The sequence below is a fragment of the Macrotis lagotis genome, chromosome 1 (genome assembly GCF_037893015.1).
Source record: "Macrotis lagotis isolate mMagLag1 chromosome 1, bilby.v1.9.chrom.fasta, whole genome shotgun sequence".
NCBI lineage: Eukaryota > Metazoa > Chordata > Mammalia > Peramelemorphia > Peramelidae > Macrotis > Macrotis lagotis.
Window position 1 is genome coordinate 329,085,261 of NC_133658.1, and position 19,820 is coordinate 329,105,080.

At 38.1% G+C, this 19,820-nt stretch overlaps 1 protein-coding gene across 4 annotated transcripts in view; it reads right to left on the reverse strand.

The window, feature by feature from the left end:
• Positions 1–2,997: 2,997 nt before the first annotated feature.
• Positions 2,998–19,820, reverse strand: part of RABGAP1 (RAB GTPase activating protein 1) — a 242,377-nt gene continuing 225,554 nt past the window's right edge. For all 4 annotated transcript variants that reach the window (XM_074211619.1, XM_074211617.1, XM_074211618.1 and 1 more), the window contains 7 exons: positions 18,671–18,763; positions 17,773–17,883; positions 13,104–13,208; positions 9,531–9,614; positions 8,763–8,834; positions 5,520–5,717; positions 2,998–4,818 (listed from right to left, as the gene is read on the reverse strand). In XM_074211619.1, coding sequence (XP_074067720.1) covers positions 4,696–4,818; positions 5,520–5,717; positions 8,763–8,834; positions 9,531–9,614; positions 13,104–13,208; positions 17,773–17,883; positions 18,671–18,763 — 786 coding nt within the window. In that variant the 3' untranslated portion in view covers positions 2,998–4,695. The remainder of the gene's footprint in view (positions 4,819–5,519; positions 5,718–8,762; positions 8,835–9,530; positions 9,615–13,103; positions 13,209–17,772; positions 17,884–18,670; positions 18,764–19,820) is intronic.

Below are 19,820 nucleotides of genomic sequence, written 5' to 3' on the forward strand. Positions count from 1 at the left end.
TTTGGCAACTGATTGGAAACATGAGATTGATCCTGGGTGACTAGAATAGGAGTAGGATGGTGTTCTTGAGAATATCTAGAAGGCAGAGGTTGTGGCAAAGATCCTAAGTTCTGTTTTGGATATGTTGTTTGAGATACCTACAGAACATCCTTTTTGAAATGTCCAACCGGCAATCAGAGACTCGGGCTAGTTGGGAATCATCTACAGAGATAAATAAATCCAAGGGAAAGGGTAGGAAGAGGTATATAACCTACTATCAAAATTTCTCCCTTATCCCCCACCCCTCCAATGCAGAAGAATCCTGGAGAAGAGAAAGGATTTCCATGAGCCAGCAGAGTATATAGAAAGACTTTGTGCCTAAAATTTGAAAATAGAAAAGAGAAAGAGATAGGGATAAAATGGTATTAGATCTAGCATGAGAGATCTAACAGGAAGGGCACCATGATAGAGCAGAATAATGAAAACCCAAAGAGATCTAGGGAGAAGATAGTAGGGAATGAATTATTTTTTCACTGGAAGTTTTAGTTAGAGGATGACCACTAAATTTTTTTCACTTGTGGAATAATAGTCTATTCCAGGTGTCAGTTCATAGACTATGGTGTTTTTGACATTTTATTACCCAGTTAGTGGCCAAGAGACAAGTTGTGAGTGGGTGGGTACTGTGTGCTTCCTGCTTCTCTCTTAGGGACACATGGGGTTGGGTTAGGTGCTTGTACTCATGGTGGGGGTGGTATGTTTCTTTGTGGATTCATCTAGTCTCTCTCATTAGAAGACACTATTAAGAGCTAGCACCATGTCCTTTTTCAAAATCTCCTATCTACAAGAGCCCTGGTAGATCTGGATTTGTATCCTAGTATTGCTGATTTTGTGTGGTCATGGGCAAGTCTTCCTGGTTCCTCTTCTAGTCTAACCCCCTGGTTTTGCAGATGTGTAAAGTCTAGCCTAAAGACTGGCTTTTCTTTGGCCAATACTAAGAAGTTCAGCCCAGAGTCAGAACTAATCATTCCCATCTGAGGGAATGCTCTGAGCTGAGGGCCCAGGTTTAATCCTCCAGTACCTTAATTACTTGATGAGTAAAGTCGGGCATGCTTTCAGGGAGATCTATGGCCTGTCCAGAGGTTTCGGGAGCAAGGCCTGGAGGGAATGAGCTACCTGTTAATTTGGTAAAATTAAGGCTCTTTACACTCAGCCATTAAAAAAAAGTCTCAGTCTCACTGCTATCCCAATTTTTCTTTCCCACCCCACAAGCAAGTTTAAAGCTCATGGCAAGTGATTTCAAGTGATTTCACCCCTGGTCAGCTTAGGAAGTCATTGCCTAGTGGAAATTTATTTGGAACCAGCACAGCTTTAGGCTTCCTGCCCCTGGAATCAGGATGCTTGTCTCCGAGTAGTAGGTAGTCTAAGGGAAGTCTCAAGAAACAGCAACCTGAGCCCTATCTGGGTTGCTCTTATTCTATGTCCAAGAGGTGGATTGGGGGAAGAGACCACCTAATCGAATTCTGGGAAGCAGTGTGTAGTGAAGAGCATTCAAGACTTGACTCTAGTAAGAAACAGAAAGCAAAAATATGAGTAGTACTGAAGATCCAAAGACAGTCCCTGTCCTCAAAGAGCTTCTATCATTATCATCATTATCCTTGTATCACTTGACAAGCCTGAATTTTTTTTTTGTAATAGAAATATGTGCCATAATTTTCAAATTGGTATACTAAATGTCTGGTGTCTGGGTTGTGTAAAATTTCTCCCTCACCCTCCGTTGCAGAAGGATCCTGAGGAGAAAGGATTCCCATGAGCAGCAGAGTATGACTTTGTGCCTACAATTTGAAAATAATTATTTCAAAGTAGCAGCTTTAAGTAACTGGGGAAACTGAGGGAGTATATTGTTACAGCTGTCCCTACTCTGGACTTGGTTTCAAATGCAAGCTCTGCTGCTTCTTGATAACAAAAATCAAGGGGAAGTCTCTTCCTAATAAGGCTGTCATCAGTTTCCTTATCTCTAAAATGAGATTGTTGGCTAGTCCCAAGTAGTTAACCTTGGGTCTGTGAACATGTTTAAAGAGTCTTTAAAATTATACATTTAAAAATGTTAATTCTACAAAAGCTTCTTGAGTAGGTTTCACTAGCCTGCAGAGGGGTACACAATACAAAAGACAAGGTTAAGATCTCGAATGTTGCTTCCAGTTTTATAACTTTCCTCCTCCTCCTACCTAACATAACCTGCCTAGATGGTAATATAGCCTCTTAACAAATACTGCTCTTTCACACTGCCTGAATAATCATTTATTCATAGATTTTGAGCAAAGTGGAAAAAATGACCACCAAATAGAGTTCAAAGACCCTCTCTTAACCTGATCTCCTAATCCTTTTAACAAATTCAACATCTCTTCTCTTCCCCTCCCTTTCCCTGAGCTTGCAATTTACATTCTCTGCTCCTTATTTCATATCATTCCTCTTTTCTCCCCTTTGCCAACTGAATCCTTATCCTAATATCCAAGTCATGCTTTTTCCGTGAAACCTTTACTAATGCTTCCCATCTATGATAACCTTTCCCTTCCTCTTTTAAATAATACCTTAATGTAGTGTTTTGTTTGTGTATATACACATATATGTATATATATATATATATATATATATATTATATATACTATATAAAATATATATGTTGTATTTTATTTCCTCTATTAGACTGTGAGCTCCATGAGGGCAGGGAGCATGTCTTGTCCAGACCATGTATTTCTCCAAACAGTGTTCGCAATAAATATTTGAATCTTAAATCTTCGCTCTCAGTTATTTCTTCCAAGGTGTCTCAGAAGGAAAAGATATAAAATAAAATGGAAGTTAGATTTGGACCATTACAAGAAGCTGACTGAAGACATATGCTTCTGTGAGGAATTCCCTCCTAACCTCCAATTTTAGGATCATAATAACCCATTTTATATATGCTCAGTGGAATGAATGCCTATGTTTTTATTAAAATAAAACAAAACCAAAGAAAAATAATACAATGAATGTTACTGGTTTATATTTCAATTCATAAAGTTACACACTGAAACTACCCCAGCACGATGTCCACACAACTTAATATTGGACACACAAGTTGTTTGGGTGATTAAACAATAAAGATGATGGAAGCAGTTAAGGAAAGGGTTTGGGTATATATAGCTGCATGTCACCTCCATCGTCACTGGTCACATTAGTGAGCATTAGTACAGTCAACAAGAAAAATTACAAAATAAACCAAGTATCTTTATATACAAACCAGTATCTTTTTTTGTAACCAGCTTGCTCACACTGCACACAGGGTAAAGGGGGGAGGAAAGTATTCACTTATGATACAAGAGATCTGTCAGCACAACATAAACCATTATAAATTAAAAATGAAAGTGAAAATAATCTTTTAAAAAAAAACAAGGTGCTAAAATCTTCATTCGATAGCTTTCAAGTGAGAACTTCAAGCCAGTGTGAATGGGGAAAGGCCCACTCACAGGATATGCTCTGAGAACAGGGCTTCTGAACCCAGCTCACAGATCCAGAGTCTGAGCAGGTGCTGTGTCCCCGGAAAGTCAGTGAAAGTATGTAGCTGGTGAGTCCCAGAGCACCACTGCCTTGCTGTAAGTGCAGATAAAATACACATCCCAAAAGACCAAACAATTCAGCTTCTCCTCATTCAAATATATGTGCAAACTAAAAACCTTGATGTTGGGGAACTCCTCTTCTCCTAGGGGTGGGGGAGGGGAAGAAAAAATGAATAGCCCTCAAACGGAATCAACTGTCCAAACGGCCACATAATTAGTTACATGTCAGCAGTCCTGGTGTGGGCTTGAGAAAAACTAAAACTCCCTATGAAGTAAGTAAAATGACATTTGCCCCAATTATTTCACATCTCACATTCAAAGACAAATCACCCAACATGGAGCTGTGAAGTCATTTGGCAGCTAGTGCTTTAAAAAAAAAAAAGGAATTGCATAGAATTGATTAGAAATATGTAAATAATGTCAAACAGAAAAATGTGTGGTGTGGGTCTAACAGATTGTACCAACTGTAGTCATGAAACCCTTCCATTTTTCCCCTTTAAAAGAACTCCCTGGAGAGACCCCTTATAGAGAGACTTTTGAGCTGTGCTCTTGGTTATTGACATGTTATCTCTGCCATTCTCTCAATGTATATATGCATGCATGTGCACATTTTATACATGTGTGTATACATGTATATACACAAGTGCATATGCATAATGTACCCATACACACGAGTGCACATATGCACACATGCACAGACACACGCACACAAGGTAAAAAAATCCAAACTGACTAAAAGATCTCTACACTTATAATGTAAACTTGGCCGCAGGGTATGTTAAGGTTTCATACCTACTTGGTAGTTTTTGAAAAAGGCCTCTGGAGGCGGGCGGGGGGGGGGGGGGGGGTCGGGTCCTCACAATAGAATGCTTCTCTGAAGAGTTTCAATCTAGCTAGAACACCTGTTAAAATATCAGTAGTATGGAGAGTCCTACACAGGAAGCCTTGTTTTGCATGTTTCCATCCACTTTATCATTGATCTATTAAAATCCTGACATGCTGCTGTGTTTCTAGGTTATATACATTCTGGTCCTCTGACATGTCACAGAATCAAACATCTGGCCGAGGAAGGCAGCCAAAGGCGGTGTGTTAAGAAGGTGTGTCTCACTCTGGAGGTGTCACCTCAACAAGTCTCTTTCCCTTGGACACCAGTAACTGTCTTTATAGAACTTATGGTGCGGTTGAACCAAGTCTTCTTGGCAGCCTGGACCTCATTTAGTGCGAGACCCAAATGGTGTTCCAGGTCCTGAAAGAGAAAACATAAGACCCACAGTGACATTTCTGCTGGCGCTAGTTTGGCCATTTCAGCCTTCAGCTGCCTTGGAGTCATTAAGTCCTAGGATTGAACCCTGTCTTCAGACACTGGCATTTTACCATTTCATGTGGCCTGGTGGCTAAAGTAAGGAAGAAATGGGTTCAAATCCCACTTTTGCCATATGCCATTTGTGTCGGTCTCGGTGTACCATCCTACCTTCTTGCATTAGTAACATTCCTATAGAACCAGGTAGCCTACTGTAATGTTATTTTGGCTTTAGAAGCAAAGCCAACTGAGTGACATCTTAGCTCAAATGCCAAGATCTTGGTCCTTAATATCACTGTCACATTCATGTGTTCAATTCATGCAATGAACCCTCCATTCAGTTAAATAGATTTTTTTATGTTTAAGACATAGTAGGGAACACAGAAATGGTGAAGACAATGCCTCTGCTCTTGTGGTCTTATTGTCTTCCCTTATTATACAGAAGAAGAGATAAAAGTGAATTCCTTCCTCGAAAAGCAGCTTGTAGAAGAACTTGCCAATAGTACATGGCAGTGATGTTATTTATCTTTTATATTTTTTCCTTTCAAAGAAATGTCATTTTAAGGGTGCAGCTTATAGTACTACCAAAGGACCTTGTAAAGGTACAATATGTCCTTGGCTCACTGTCATCTGGTGGGACTCCTCACCTGGATTTTACATTCTGCCTCAACCAACTGCAGTTTGGTTTGTGCTAGCTCCAGCTCCATCTCCCTCAGCTGGTTTTTCAATGTCTCCTTCTCTTCATCGGTATCGTCATCTGAAGCCTCTGTGGCTGCACTGATGACCTTCACACGCCCTTCCTTGTTGAAGAATTCTCTGCAGCGCTCACAATCATCCACCTTATGCTGAAAGCAGAGAACAGACAGTCAAGGGCAGTGTCACTGACTGGTCCACAAGGAAAAAAAAAATATATATATGTATACACACACACACACACACACACACACATATATATGTATATGTAAATATAAATGTATAAATTGATATTTTTGTTTCTTACATGATCCCAGTATTCCTTTCCCTCCCATCCTGGAGAGCCAACCCCTCTGACAGTCTTTTTAAATAGAGAAAAAAACAAATCACAGCTCAGTAGATCAATTTATTGAAAAAGTCCAAAAAGTACACTGTCTTTACACCTGTGGCCTGCCTACTCCACAAAGGGATGTGTTGGGGGTGTCCTCCTGTCTCTTTAGTTCAATTTTGAAAGATCATTATGATTTTATTGTTCTGGTGTGTAGTTCTTTCCGTTTACATTGTTGTAATAATTGTGTATACTATTTTCTTGGCTTGGCTTATGCACATCATTCTTCCAGAACAAAAAAAACTTGCTTAGCCATGTCCCAATTGTTGGACATCTACTTTATCTCCTAATTATTTAGAAATATTTTGGTCTATATGGAGACTTTATAGCTAGCTTCCTTGGGGCATTAAATCCAAAATTCCAATTTGCTTTTTAAAATGGTTGTAACATTTCAGTTTCACCAAAAATATATTTAGAATATCCTTCCACTACCCCTCGCAAAACTGACATCATTTTTTTGTTATTTTAGGAGGGATTACTTTCATGAAGCCAGCCACACAATGTAGGAACCAAGTGACAAGACAACTTCTTTAAGTGACAAATCCTTTGATAAAAATGCTGCAGATTAAGTTTTGATATAAACTGTAGCAATATGTAATTTCATATAATGAGATCATTTCTGTGTTCTCTGTAATAGTTTACAAAACAGCTTTTCTGGCATGACTAGAAATTTGGCCAAGAAATTCTATATATGTGACTACTTTTGTAATTAGCAGCAAATGGAGAACAGAATATTGTTGAAAGAACAGTTTACCTAGAATCTTGGTGCATCAAAGCTGCAAAAGATAATGGAATATAAATTATAATATATAATAATTTATATATATATTATATATATATATATATAAAATATATATATTAAAGCAGAAAGAGAGCTTAGAATAAAGAATGATGGAGCTAGCTGGAAAGTGCATTGGGAGGGATATAGAATGTTAGGGCTAGGCTACCCGGGGCTTAGGACAGTATCTTTCATTTAGTAGGTATTTAATAAAAGTAGATTGAGGGATGCTATCATAACTAATTCAACTGAGTTGCTGAAGAAGTAAAAAACCCTGGAAGACTAGATGACAAAGAGAACATGAGACTGTTGTTCTTCTAGATTCTAGAATCATCACAAGAAAGTGGCAGCTGGGAAATATAAGAATCAATTTCCTGGTAAATCAGCCTTCAAAGGCAAGGCTAAATGAGAAGCCTAGAACTCTTTGAAAGAGACAACCCAAGATGGTTTCATGAAAGTGTAAAATTGCAGAAGTGGAAGAACTAAAAGGCAGATAGAGAGTATAGGTGATGTTATTAGTCATGCACTTGGAGCCTAAATCAAATTAAAGCCTTGATTTCCTATCCTGCAGGTGAAACAGAAAAATGTAAACAAAAAGCTTCAAGGGAGAGTTAGTACAGCTTCTACAGGCCTGGCATGTTACATAGCCAACTCGATCTTGAACTGGGGAACTGAGGCAGTTACCAATCTTTTATCTGCAGGTCAGTATTTTGCTTTGGTACTTAGAATGAAAGGGACTGCAAAGCACAGAACCTTCTAAGTCCTTCAGTGGTAATATAGTCTAGACCCTTCATTTTATAGATGAGAAAACAGAATGAGGCCTAGTGAACTAAGATCAAAGACTGATTCAAAAGTCCTGCATCTGCAAATGGCAAGGAGTTGAATGTTTTTTAAGAGACTGTTCCTGAGCTAAGCCAGAGTCCTTGAGGCCCTTATAAGATCAGAAGTCATGAACTGTCCTGACCTGAATGGCACCTTCCTTATGTCTTCACAGTCCTGCAGAAACCAGTCAACAATGGAACCTACAGTTTATGAGATCTCTAATCAGTACCAAAACCTGCCAACTTTTTCTCGATAGGGTTTTCTTCCTGTGCTTACTTTTGATATGGAGGTGACTATAGGTTCTTGGAGGCTATATAAAATATATAATGTGAGCACCAGCAAGTACTCAATAGACCACACCATCTCTGTTAGAAAGAGATATGCATATGGTATTTCTATGTAAACAGCACACACACACACACACACACACACACAAAACATAAAACACCCCTTTTGAGTACACCAGAAACAAGTTTCTAGTAATCAATCGTGTTTGATAAAGTAATGTGACATCTCTGAGTTCAATAAAATGATCCTACATTATTTGAAATAACCTTTTTTTGATGTCATAGAAATTATAGCTAGAGAGACCTTAAATGATCCTTTAGTTTTAATCCTTTCTTTTGATAAATGAGGAAACCAGGACAGTGACTTATTTGAGATGTCACAGTGAATTTTTGACTGAACTGGAAGTTAAAAGAATTTCCTGATTGTAAATGCAGTGGAAAAGAAATATGAATCTTTACACAGGAAAGTATTGGATAGAAAGCATAAACCCCAAGTTCTAATTTTGTTTCTTAACATTTATCAGCTCATTGACAACTTGAACTTGATAAATCCTAAGAGGCTCCTCTAAGTGCTGAATACTAAGGTGATCCATAGTCTAAAATCTGTTCCATCTCTAACACTGTATTCTATATTTTAACATGGTATGTCCTCAGGTCTATTCCTTTTCTAACATTTTGTGATTCAGTTCCCCAAGAAACATTGCAACACCTAATAGTAAAGCTCATGGTTCTGTCCCATGGGAAGTAAGGTTATTAACAATATTCTCAATTTCATTTCCATTCCACATCACTGGAACATGTCATTTGCCACTATTTGTCCTGCCTAGTAGTTTATAATGAATAGTGCTGTAAATAAAATTTATAAATTCTTTGCCTTAAATTAAAAGCAAATAGTACCAATACACTAAAGAAAGTCACTTACCCGAATTTTCTCAATTTCTGCTTTGTTTATTGACTGTTGCTTTTCTAGTCTCTCACTCAACTGGGAACAAATCTAAGGGAATACAATCCACAAAACATCTGAAACAGTGCAAATCATCTGTGTAAATCAAGCTTATGATTCACTCAAGGCCAAAGTTGGATAGAAGAGAACATTCAGGAATAATATTTTGGGGGGGAGTATGATATTTAGGGGTACTGGGAAGGGAATAAAAATTGAAACATTCAGGTTGCTTAGTTGAATTAACATTACTCTCATTTCCCCTAAGGGCAAGCTCTAGATGATCCATGAAAATATGGTAAACATACAAAATTGGAATGAGAGGCACAGAAAGGAAAAAACAATTACTAAATATTCATATAAATGAAAGAGAATTTGAAACTTGTCACTTCTAGATGCTAAGAGAATGTCTAACCAGTGTTAACAGAATCAAGATGGGTAAGACAGCAAGGGATAGTTCAAAAAGTCCTAGACTTAGACTCAATAAATCTGTTTGAATTTCATGGACCAGGACTAACTAGCTGTGCTAACCCCTGGGGCAAATCACAAACCCTCTGAGTCTCAGTTTCACCATCTATAAAATGGAAAAATAGTAAAAATTACCTATTGGGATTGTGGTGAGAAAAGCACTACGTTAATAGAAGCTATTATTATTACTTATGGGGAGAATAGATTTCTCCTAGGGGAAAAAAAATCTGTCAATGTTCTCTAGAGAGGAGAAGGTAGCATCAGTGGACGAGTGGCACATACCTGCTTGTAATCACCAATGATGGAACTGTTTTTTTTAATCTCTGATTCTGCTTTGTCTAGCTCTCTGCGGCACATTTCTTTCAGCTACAGAACAGAAAGTAAAAAGGAATAGAGTTTTGAAATTGTGCATATAATTATCACCATGCATTAAATGACCTTTTCTGCAGGACTCTGGAGAGAAAGAAGTTCCAGACTTGCAGGAAGACAACATGGGGCTGAGTCCAAAAACCCACTAAAGAACCTATAGGACAGTCATTTTGTATCTGTGGGCTCCAGTTTCCTCATCTATAAAACGGAGAGGATGATAGTAATTGCATTTATGTTCTTCCCAGGACTTTGAGGAGAAAGCACTCTGGAAATGTTAATACTCTCTATAAATCAAATTGCTTTGATAATGGTGATAATATTGCCACTATTTAGGTCTGCTGTTAGAAAAACTGTCATATACCTTCAAACAATGTGGAAATGGGTATTATTATCATCAATTTTGATATAGCCAACTTCCTTAAGTAAACAGAGGGGAAAGCATCTATTGATTCAAACCACAGTCAGTCAGTCAGTCAGTCAGTTAATAAGCCTTTATTAAGGGCCTAGTATGTACTAGAGATAGAAAAAGGGTTTGTAAAAGACAATCCTTGTCCTCAAAGAACTCACAATTTCATGGGGGGGGGAACAAATGGGTACCAACAAGCTATACAGGCAAAATAGAATAGGAAATATAAATAGAATTAAGAAAGGATAGTAGTAGTTTCCTTTAGACGATAGAATTTTATTTGGGACTTGAAGGAAGTCAACTGGTGAAAATGAGGAGGAATAACATTCCAGATACGAGGGAAAATCAGAGAAAAACCTCCAGACCCAAGAAATTGATTGTCTTATTCAAGGAATAGCAAGGAGAGGAGTGCTACTGGATCGAAAAGTACATGCTGGGTCTTTTTGTGATGGCAAAGAATTGAAAATTGAGAAGATGCCCATCAATCGGTTATGGCTGAACAAGTTATGGTATATGATTGTTATGGAGTACTATTGTTCTATAAAAAACCATAAATGGTTGGACTCTAGAGAAGCATGGGACGAATTACAGAAACTGATGCTGGGTGAAGGAAGCAGAACCAAGACAACATTGTAAACATTAGTAACAATATTGTGAGATGATCAACCTTGATGGATGCAGCTCCTCTCATCAGTTCAGAGAGAGCTAGGGACAAGTGTGGGGGATTGACTATAGACAATGCTATCCCCATCCAGAGGAAGAAAAACAAAACAAAAACAAAACCTAAGGAATCTGAATGAACACTACATTCACTTTTTAAAAATTTCTTAATATATTTCTTTCCTATCTCATGATTTTCTTTCTTTTCCCTTAATCCTAATTCCTCATACCAAAAATGACTAATCTGTAAACATGTTAAACACAAATGTGTATGTACAACAGTTACTTGACTGCTGCAGAAGGGAGGGGTGGTGGGGAGGGAGGGTGGGAGAAAATTATGTAACTTAAAAATATGCTTATGCATGTGGATGAATGTTGAAAAACTTTGATGACATGTAACTGGAAAAATAAAATAGCAATTGGTGAAAAAAACTGTACATGCTGGGAGTAGATACAAGAAGACTGGAAAGGTGGTGGTGGTGGTGGGGTGATACGTTAGTCTATCCTTTGAATGCCAAACAGAAGATTTTGTATGTAAGACTGTGGAGGCAATAGGGAGCCACTTGAAGTTTATTGAGTAAGAAGGTGACATGGTTGAACATATATTTTAGAAAATCACTTGTGGCTAAATGGAAGATGGACTGGAGTGAGGAGAGATCTCAGATAAGCAGGCTAATGCAATAGTCTAAATGTGAGGTGATAAAGAGTATGTATCAGAGCCCATATTCTTATAAAAGATATTTTGATACTGACTTAGGATCATAAAGTATAATTCTTCCCCCTTATAGACCTTCTAGTTTTTTTCCTAATTATCAGACCTCTGTTAAATAGCCTACTCTGTTACAATATCTTTTGTTTTTGCTTGCTCAATTTTTTTTCCTTGAGTTTTGTTTCTCTTAGCTGTATATCTCCAAGATCAGCCTCTGCAGGATGCCAACCAGCTGTGCGAGCCAATCATTCCCTGGACCCTGCCTCAATGAAGCCCTTGCTGTAATACATTCATCTCCAAATGGACTGTGAGAGGCCCAGAAGAATCTGGTCCTAAAATAATTTGGGGAGGGGGGAATGATGCAGGGAAAGATGAAGAGAATTTGAATGTAACAGAAAGAATTTGGGTGGAGATATAAATTGACTCTTGAGATGTAAATTGACTTGAAGTAGAGAATTATGATTGTAACAAACAATTGTAATCTTGGGTGGAGACCCTCCCCCTTCTTAGAGTACCATTGATTCTTTGTTTAATGTAAAATTTATATCCTCATCTCCTTTGGTTTTTACCTTCTACCTAATTCCAGGTCTAGTTAGAGAAAGGGAGTTCATCTTTTGCCCTCTGGATGAAAGGCAAGACAGAAAAACCTGAGCTGGACTCCAGTTCAGGGCCAACAGTCTTCTCTGAACATGGTCCAGCCAACACTGCTTGGCTGTTCTTTTCTCTCTCTCTCTCTCTCTCTCTCTCTCTCTCTCTCTCCATATAGAAGGTCTCAGTAGAAGGGAGGAATGGGCTGCACTGCTGGTATCAAAGATCCATGAGAGAGTAATGAACTCTTAGCCAGATCACAACAAGGACTCCTCTGTTTACAATTTTTCTTTGTACCTGTCACAGAATCAGGAATGTTACTGATGGGAGAAATCTTAGACATCATTTAGCCTAAATTTTTCTTAGCCTAAATTTTATGGATGAAACAGTTTTCCTAAGGGGTAGAGTGAGCCTTGCCCAAGATCAGCCTGAGTAAAGGGAGGATTCAAGACAAGTTCTGAAAGCTCCATAGTCCACTGCTTCATGTTACTTTATATAAAGCTATAGAGTAGCAAAACTTGGGCTAAAGAATTCTTTCTTGCCATATTAAAGGATGGAGACTGACCTACTATTTCCTTTCTAGTTTTAATTATTAAGGACCATTAGTCTATAAGCAGTAAAGAAACAGAGCCTTTGAAGATAAACATAATCCAGTGTCTCAGGTTTTCCCATGCCAACAGGAAATATAGTGTTTGCCCTGAATGATTGTCTTTTAGCCCTCAGTTACAGTATGACAGAGGAAGCTTAGAACTAGAATCTTAAGGGTAGACAAGATTCTGAAACAAGGAATGTTTAAAATATACAATGTCAGAGCCAGAAATGACTGGAGAACATCTAATTCCAATTCATTTCACAAATGAGGAAATCTGAAGCTAAGATTGGAGAATTGAATAGCCCAAGGTTCCATAGCTATAATATAGACCAGGCAAGACCTGAACCCAAGTCTCTTGTCCTCAGATCCAGTGCTCTCTTTGTGCCACCCTACACTTAGTAGGGTGGCACCCTACATTCCTCTGCTTTCCAGGTGCAGGAAGGCTGGGGTGGGGGAGGGTGGGGGAGGGTGAGAAGAGGAGGAAGAGGAAGAGGAAGAGGAAGTAAGTTGTGGCCCAGAGACATTGATCACCTGAGCAGATTCCTCTTCCAGCCGCCTTTTTTCTTCTTCTGCATCAATCAACTTCTGCTTGGTCATCAGCAGCTCCTTATTCAGGGCATCTGCCTTTTCCTCAGCCTGCAACACAGACATATTGCACTAGGGGTTATCAGAGAATCTTGAAAAGTTAGAGCTGAAAAAAATCAACTTGTTTAACACTCAATTTAAAGGCAGGGAGAGAGAAGACAAGAAAGGAGAAGGAAGTGTCTTTTTCTGAAGGCTACACAAATGCTTAGTGGTGAGGCTGGGTTAAATTCCTGACTTCCTGTCTCTGTGCAGATGGCTGCATTCCTCATTATCCAGGGATGACTTCTGTATGTTCTGCTGATCTCTTCCAGCTGATTATGAAAGAATCTGAACCTTTTCAGTTCCCACTCACTTACCTGAGAGAAAACTTGTATCTTTTTACTTTCTTAAAGTCTGCTTGAAAAAAATAACTTTAGAGGTGGGTATTCAAGAGCTGACACCAGAATGAGTTACTGAATAAATTTAATCACATCAGAAAAAATTATGAGAAATCAAATCTCAAAAAATATAGGCCTTCATATAAAGGTTGAAAATAAGTATGCAAGACAGAAAGGGCCCTTCCTGAACTGAATTTCAAACTGTACTTGTATATGTTAGAAGGGGACAGAAAGTCGAGTGAATAGTGTTTTAATGGAATGGTAGAAATTCAACAGGCACAAGAGGGAAGAATGGCACTTGCTTGAAGGAAAGGGAATAATAACAAATATGAAAATGGGAAGTATGTGTGTGCGCGTGTGTGCACACATGTGTGTATTTTTAGAGGTGGGACAAAGTAGTTCCATCTGGTTTGGACATAAAATATATGTTGATAATTGGCAATGATAGTATAGAAAAGGAAGGATTGTGCCTAATTGTGCAGAGCTTTGAATGCCAAGCAAAGGAGTTTGAACCTTATTTCAATGTCACTAGCAAGCCACTAAAATTTTTGGAGTAGAGGGACAATATGATCAGCTCTATCTATACATATTGAAATGGTTTAATACCAAATGGAGAATCCTTTTGAGTAGGGAAGATACAAATAGAAAGACTAGTAAGCAACAACAAAAGTCTAGCAGTGGTGACAGAGAAGGTACCAAATGCAAGGGACTGGATAACTATATATTTAAGGTGAGTGAGAGCACAGGGAAAACATCCTAGGATACAAAAGAAAAAAGAGAACCCCAAATCAAGGAAACAAAAGTCAGAAGGAAAGAAACTATGTTTTCTTTTGCACTACAGACCCAATACTTTTCCTTCTTCACATAATTTATATGAAAACTGCCCCATTTTCCTTTCTAGTGTTTAGAAAGCTTGCTCAGATAAAATTCTAGTTGAATGTGAGGAGAAATTATATAGAATTAATCATGATCTTTGGGAAGATAAAGCCAAGCAGCAATAAGCATTATAAAATAATATCTAGACTTCTTCCATGACATTACCCTGAAGTCAAAGTTCTGAAGAGGGCAATTTAGACTAAGAACCCTGGTTGGAAAGGAATAAGTTCTCTTTCTCTTTTGGTAGCAGAGCCACAACTCTAAAAATCAGAGTCAGATCTTGGTGAGTATATTCAGAGACTGCAAAAAACCAAACCAAACCAAAAAAAAAATCAAACAACCCAAAATGGGATGCTTTCTAAAAAAGAGAAATTCAACTGATGACTGCCTGGAGGAAAAAAAAAAACATACACCAAAACCTTCAGGTCGATGAGAATCATTTCCCCCAACCCAGTAACATAAATTGCTGCTTCCCTCATAGAGATAAGCATACATTGTTGGGACTGTACCAAAAAATGACAGCTTTCAAAGATCAATTTCTATGGCACACAGATGCAGACTCATTACTGTCCTAAGGCTTTTAAGGATATTCAAGGAAAAAGCACAATAGCAACAAATAAAATTTTTATAGTACTTTAGGGTTTACAAAATACTTTCCTTATATTGATCCTATCACACAGGTCCCTTTTACAAAGAGGAACCTTGAGGGTCACAGAACCTAAATGATCTGTCTAACATAGAGAGAAAAATCTCGAATAGGAACCAAGATCTCTTCTGCCATATTCAAAATGACTTTTTTCCTCAGAAACCAATGAGAAAGAAATGTCAAGAGATGAAAGGTAATTTTGCTATTGGGGGGAAAATTCCAGAAACCATTAATATCAGCTATTCAGTTTGCCATCTTTTGGAACTGGAGGAGTGAAGAGAAAAAGAAAAGAAACTGAAGCAGTGACTGACAAAAACTAGGTCATCTTGTAAGACAGCCCCTTGACTTTGATTATACTTAAGAAAGTGAGAGAAACTGGTTTCCCCCTCTCAATTTGAGAGGAAGATATGTGAATGCACTTCGGGGACATGGATACTGTTCTTTTAGTTCTGCTTTAGACTTCAGTAAGACCCATAGAGTTGGTGTTGAAAAATTTCCTACAGCTTTTCAGTGCTGCTGATCTGAAGCAGCTAAAGAAGAACAATGGAATATGGTATTTATATAAAGAAAGCCACAAGTTCAGGCAGATGCCCCTCTCTGTGACTCACAACGATTTCCTTTAGTCAGAGATGAATGATGTTGCTAAATTATTATGGATTTTTGGGGGATGATTTCTATTTTTCATTCAGTCTTATATTAACACCAGCTAATGCCAACTTTCTGCATCGGACCTTTGATGGAAGACTCTCTTTAATTTTGGTATTACAAACCAGTCAATTAACTAACTTTCTGAGCCTTAGTTACTGCATGTTTAAAATGGGTATAACATTCCCCATTACAATGACTGGCTAGTAAGGATCTAATTTATGCAAGTATTCCCTCAAATGCTGCAGACTGTAACTCATCTGGTAAGCTTTGTAAAGGGAAAGTCTTACGATGTATATATATATATATGTGAAATATTATCATACAATAATGAAATCATGGATGTACTGGAGCACTGTTAACCAAACTGTGTTTTTTGGTGTTGGTTTATTGCTTTGATTATTTCCTTCTGTATAGCAATGGAAGGAAAAGTTTGAAAAGTCACTGTCTAAGAGTAATATTACCCTCTTGGTATCAGTATAAAAAACTTTTTTAGCAGAGAAGTCAATTCACTTTTAAGCTAGTGGTATGGTAATGTACCATTAGATTGTCAATTTTTGGCCAATACACAACGGCTCAAGCTACATTCAGCTGGAACCAAATGATAAACTGCTTTATATATATGAGGAAAAGTCATCCACCTTAGTTCTCTCTCTCTCTCTCTCTCTCTCTCTCTCTCTCTCTCTGGAACATTTTCCACCACCCTAAACATTAATAATAATTAGAAATAAGCATAAAATGCTTTGGGACTTACAGTGTGGAATATAGTTGGAAAAGCCCTGCTCTTGGATTCAGAGGATCCTGTCATTACTCTCACCATCTCTATGATCCTGGGAAAATCACTTCACATATTTGAACCTCAATTTCCTTATGCAAAACAGGAGTAATAACAAGGAATCAAAAAAGGGAAAACTGCATTGTAAACCAGGATAGGTCTAAGTCCTCCCCATATTTACAAATGAAGACATAGGCTCAGGGAGTTCAAGGTCTCTCTCCTGAGGCTCTGCAGCCTGTTCCTTGGGTTCCTTAATCTCACACTACTCAACACTCTCTGCTGACTTATTACCCCTTCATACCAAGGCAGAAGTCCAAGAAAACAGAGTTCAGAGCTCAGGGTCATCATATTGGGAATTCACCCTATCAGTCATAACTTCAAACTGGGGGTAGCATCCCCATATATGAAACAACATCCTGAGGTCTGATGGCACTTAAAGTTCCATTTCAAAGTAGAAAGGAAAATTTGGCTTGGCACAATTTTTCTCTCCCTGGCTCTATGCAGACTCCGGTGACTCAGTGCAGCACCCCTTCACTCAAATCCAATTCATGGCATCAGCTACTAGTTGAGGGTCTCCAATTAACATACAATGAGGACTCTTTCTTTGAAGCTCTAGGCTGCTAAGGATCCACTTTGAGTAGATAAGTAATGCTGGAAATAAGATTGTTTAACTACATCCACAATTGTTAATAGCTGCTATTTTCTGGAGGAGCTTTTGCTATATGTGGGCTACCATGGTGCCAGAAATGCCACCATTGGAAGATGTTCCAAAATTGGGGGGAAGGGAATGGTAGAATTTATATCTTGCCAACAAAAACTTATAATGAAAGTTTTATGCTGGCAGGGAGAAAAGGGTACTCATGAGGTGATGGTTTTTTCCCATATTATGTAACTAAGGTGTGGAGGTGTTATGATGTACAGCAGTAGAAGAAGTACTTAAGTCAATGAAATAATGGATCCTTTTCAGTACTGACAAGTTTTATTGATAATAAAATGTTAAACTAAAAAACAATTCATAAAAAAGTCAGAACGTAGGCAGTGAGATTAGGTATGTAGAACTGTAGTTAAAGCAGGGTGATGAGGTGAATTTAAGTCCAAAGGGATGTATCCTGAGAAAAAAATGATGTAATATTTTCAAACTAGAATGGGAGAAGAAATTTAACAAGTAGAAAAATGGTTATAGTTTCTATTAAGAAGGCATTCAAGGATTTATAGAAGTTTAAAAAAAAACCAGAAATCAAATGTTCTAAGATTTTTAATATGTGCTAATTCCATATAGGTTTAGCTCAGACTTACATTATCCAGGTCCTTACGTAGTGCAATTTTGCTGGTTACTAGCTCGTGGGCCAGGTCATCATTTTCTTGCTCCAACCTCATGTTAGCTTCTTGGAGGCGCCTATTTTCCCTCTAGGAGGTAAGGAGACATGAACATACAAATGGCAGAAAGAAAAAGTTTCTCAATTTGTCCTATGTTGGGAAAACCACCATGGCACATATGATAGAACACTAGTTTTAGAGTCAGAACAAGAGTTCTAAACTGATCTCAGACATTTGACTCTTACTAGCTGTGCGACCTTGGGCAAGTCACTTAACCCTGATTGCCTCACATCCAGGGCCATCTCCAGCAGTCCTGATTCACATCTGACCACTGGATTCAGACGGCTCCGGAGGAGAAAGTGAGGCTGATGACTTGGCACAGCACCCCCTCACTCAAATCCAGTTCATGTGCTTGTCATGGTATCACTTCCCTGATGACATGGTCTTCTTCAAAAGTGAAGGATAAATATCATTAAAACATTTGTGAAAAACAATAAATTTCTGGGGATCCTAGAAATCTGCTTTATCTTGGAGTGATTTTTAAGAATAAGAACCACTTCCATTTCCTATTTTCTACTTCCAGAAAGAAAATTTTAAATCCAGTGACCTTGGTCAAGTAGCTACTTATTATGACTTAACTGTGATAGGAAGGTAAGTGGTTTCTAATTTTCAGGGCTGTTGGCTGCTTTATTTGTTTCCTTAAACAACTGTTTGAAAGCTTAGTCTGAAACTTAAGTTTATACTTATAAACAATGAACTCTGGAAAAAAAATGCTAGTTATAACTTGAAAGACAAAAACAGGCAAAATTTTATAAGACAAAATATATAAAATATGGCAAATGGATTGGATTTTACATTGAATTCCTTGGAATAATACCTCAAATCGTTCAATGGGGTCTTCCTGCTGGGCCTGCTGCTCCCTCATTGTATGATATTCTTTTTCAAACTTTTTCAACTTCTTCTGGCTAATCTATGAGAGATCAAAGGACAAATATACAGATATAGAGGGAAAATAACATGCATATAATTCTTGCAAAAACAAGATGGAAGTGCAAGCTCAATTCAAATATACAATTAGACATGGGAACCCAAAGCACTACCTTCATTTTAAATCATATCCATCAAAGAGTAGTGTCCAAAACAAACAAAATGAGAGTCCTACTCTCCTTTGTCCTGGTCAAATAATAGCTGGAATATTATATTCAATTCTCCTGGGTTCTTTGTTTTGGCAGAGGCATTGACAAACTGGTCCAGGAAAAGATAACTACGATGGTAAGACATTTGCAGGCCATGTCATAAGAAAAGAGAATGTTTGCTCTAGAATCAGTCAACATGTCAACAGACATATACTAAGTTCTTACTATAGGCCAGGACTGGAAGAGGAAATGGCACACCACTCAGTATCTTTGCCAAGAAAGTCTCATGGATAGTGTCATCCATAGGGTCATGAAGAGTTACATAGGACTGAATGACTGAACAACATCATGGGTCAGGCATTTCACTAACACTGAAGATAAAGGCAAAAAAGTCTGTATCCTTAAGGAGCTAATATTCTAATGAGGGAAACAACATACAACTAACTGCATCTATATAAGATATATACATGGTGAACTGGACAAAGTCTCTGAGGGAAGGCACTAGCATTAAAGAAGCCTAGGAAAGGCTTTTTGCAGAAATGGGGATTTTAATTGGGACTTAAGAGATGCGAACTTGTGAAGGGAGAAAATACTAGGATGGAAGTACAGCCAGTGAAAGGGCACAGAGCTAGAAAATGGGGTGTATTGTGCAAGGAACAGCAAGAAAGATTATACCATATCACAGAATGTGGAGGGAGAATAAAGAAGAGTAAAGTGAATAAAGGTGGGAAAGTAAAAAAGCTATGGAGACCTTTAAAAGCCCAACAGATTTGAAATAGGAGATCCTGGAGGTGAGTTTACTGAATGGAGAGAGGGGAGGATGGTACAGAGAAGAGGGCTAACATGGTCACATGTGACTTTTAGGAAGTTGACTTGAGTAGCTGAATGGAG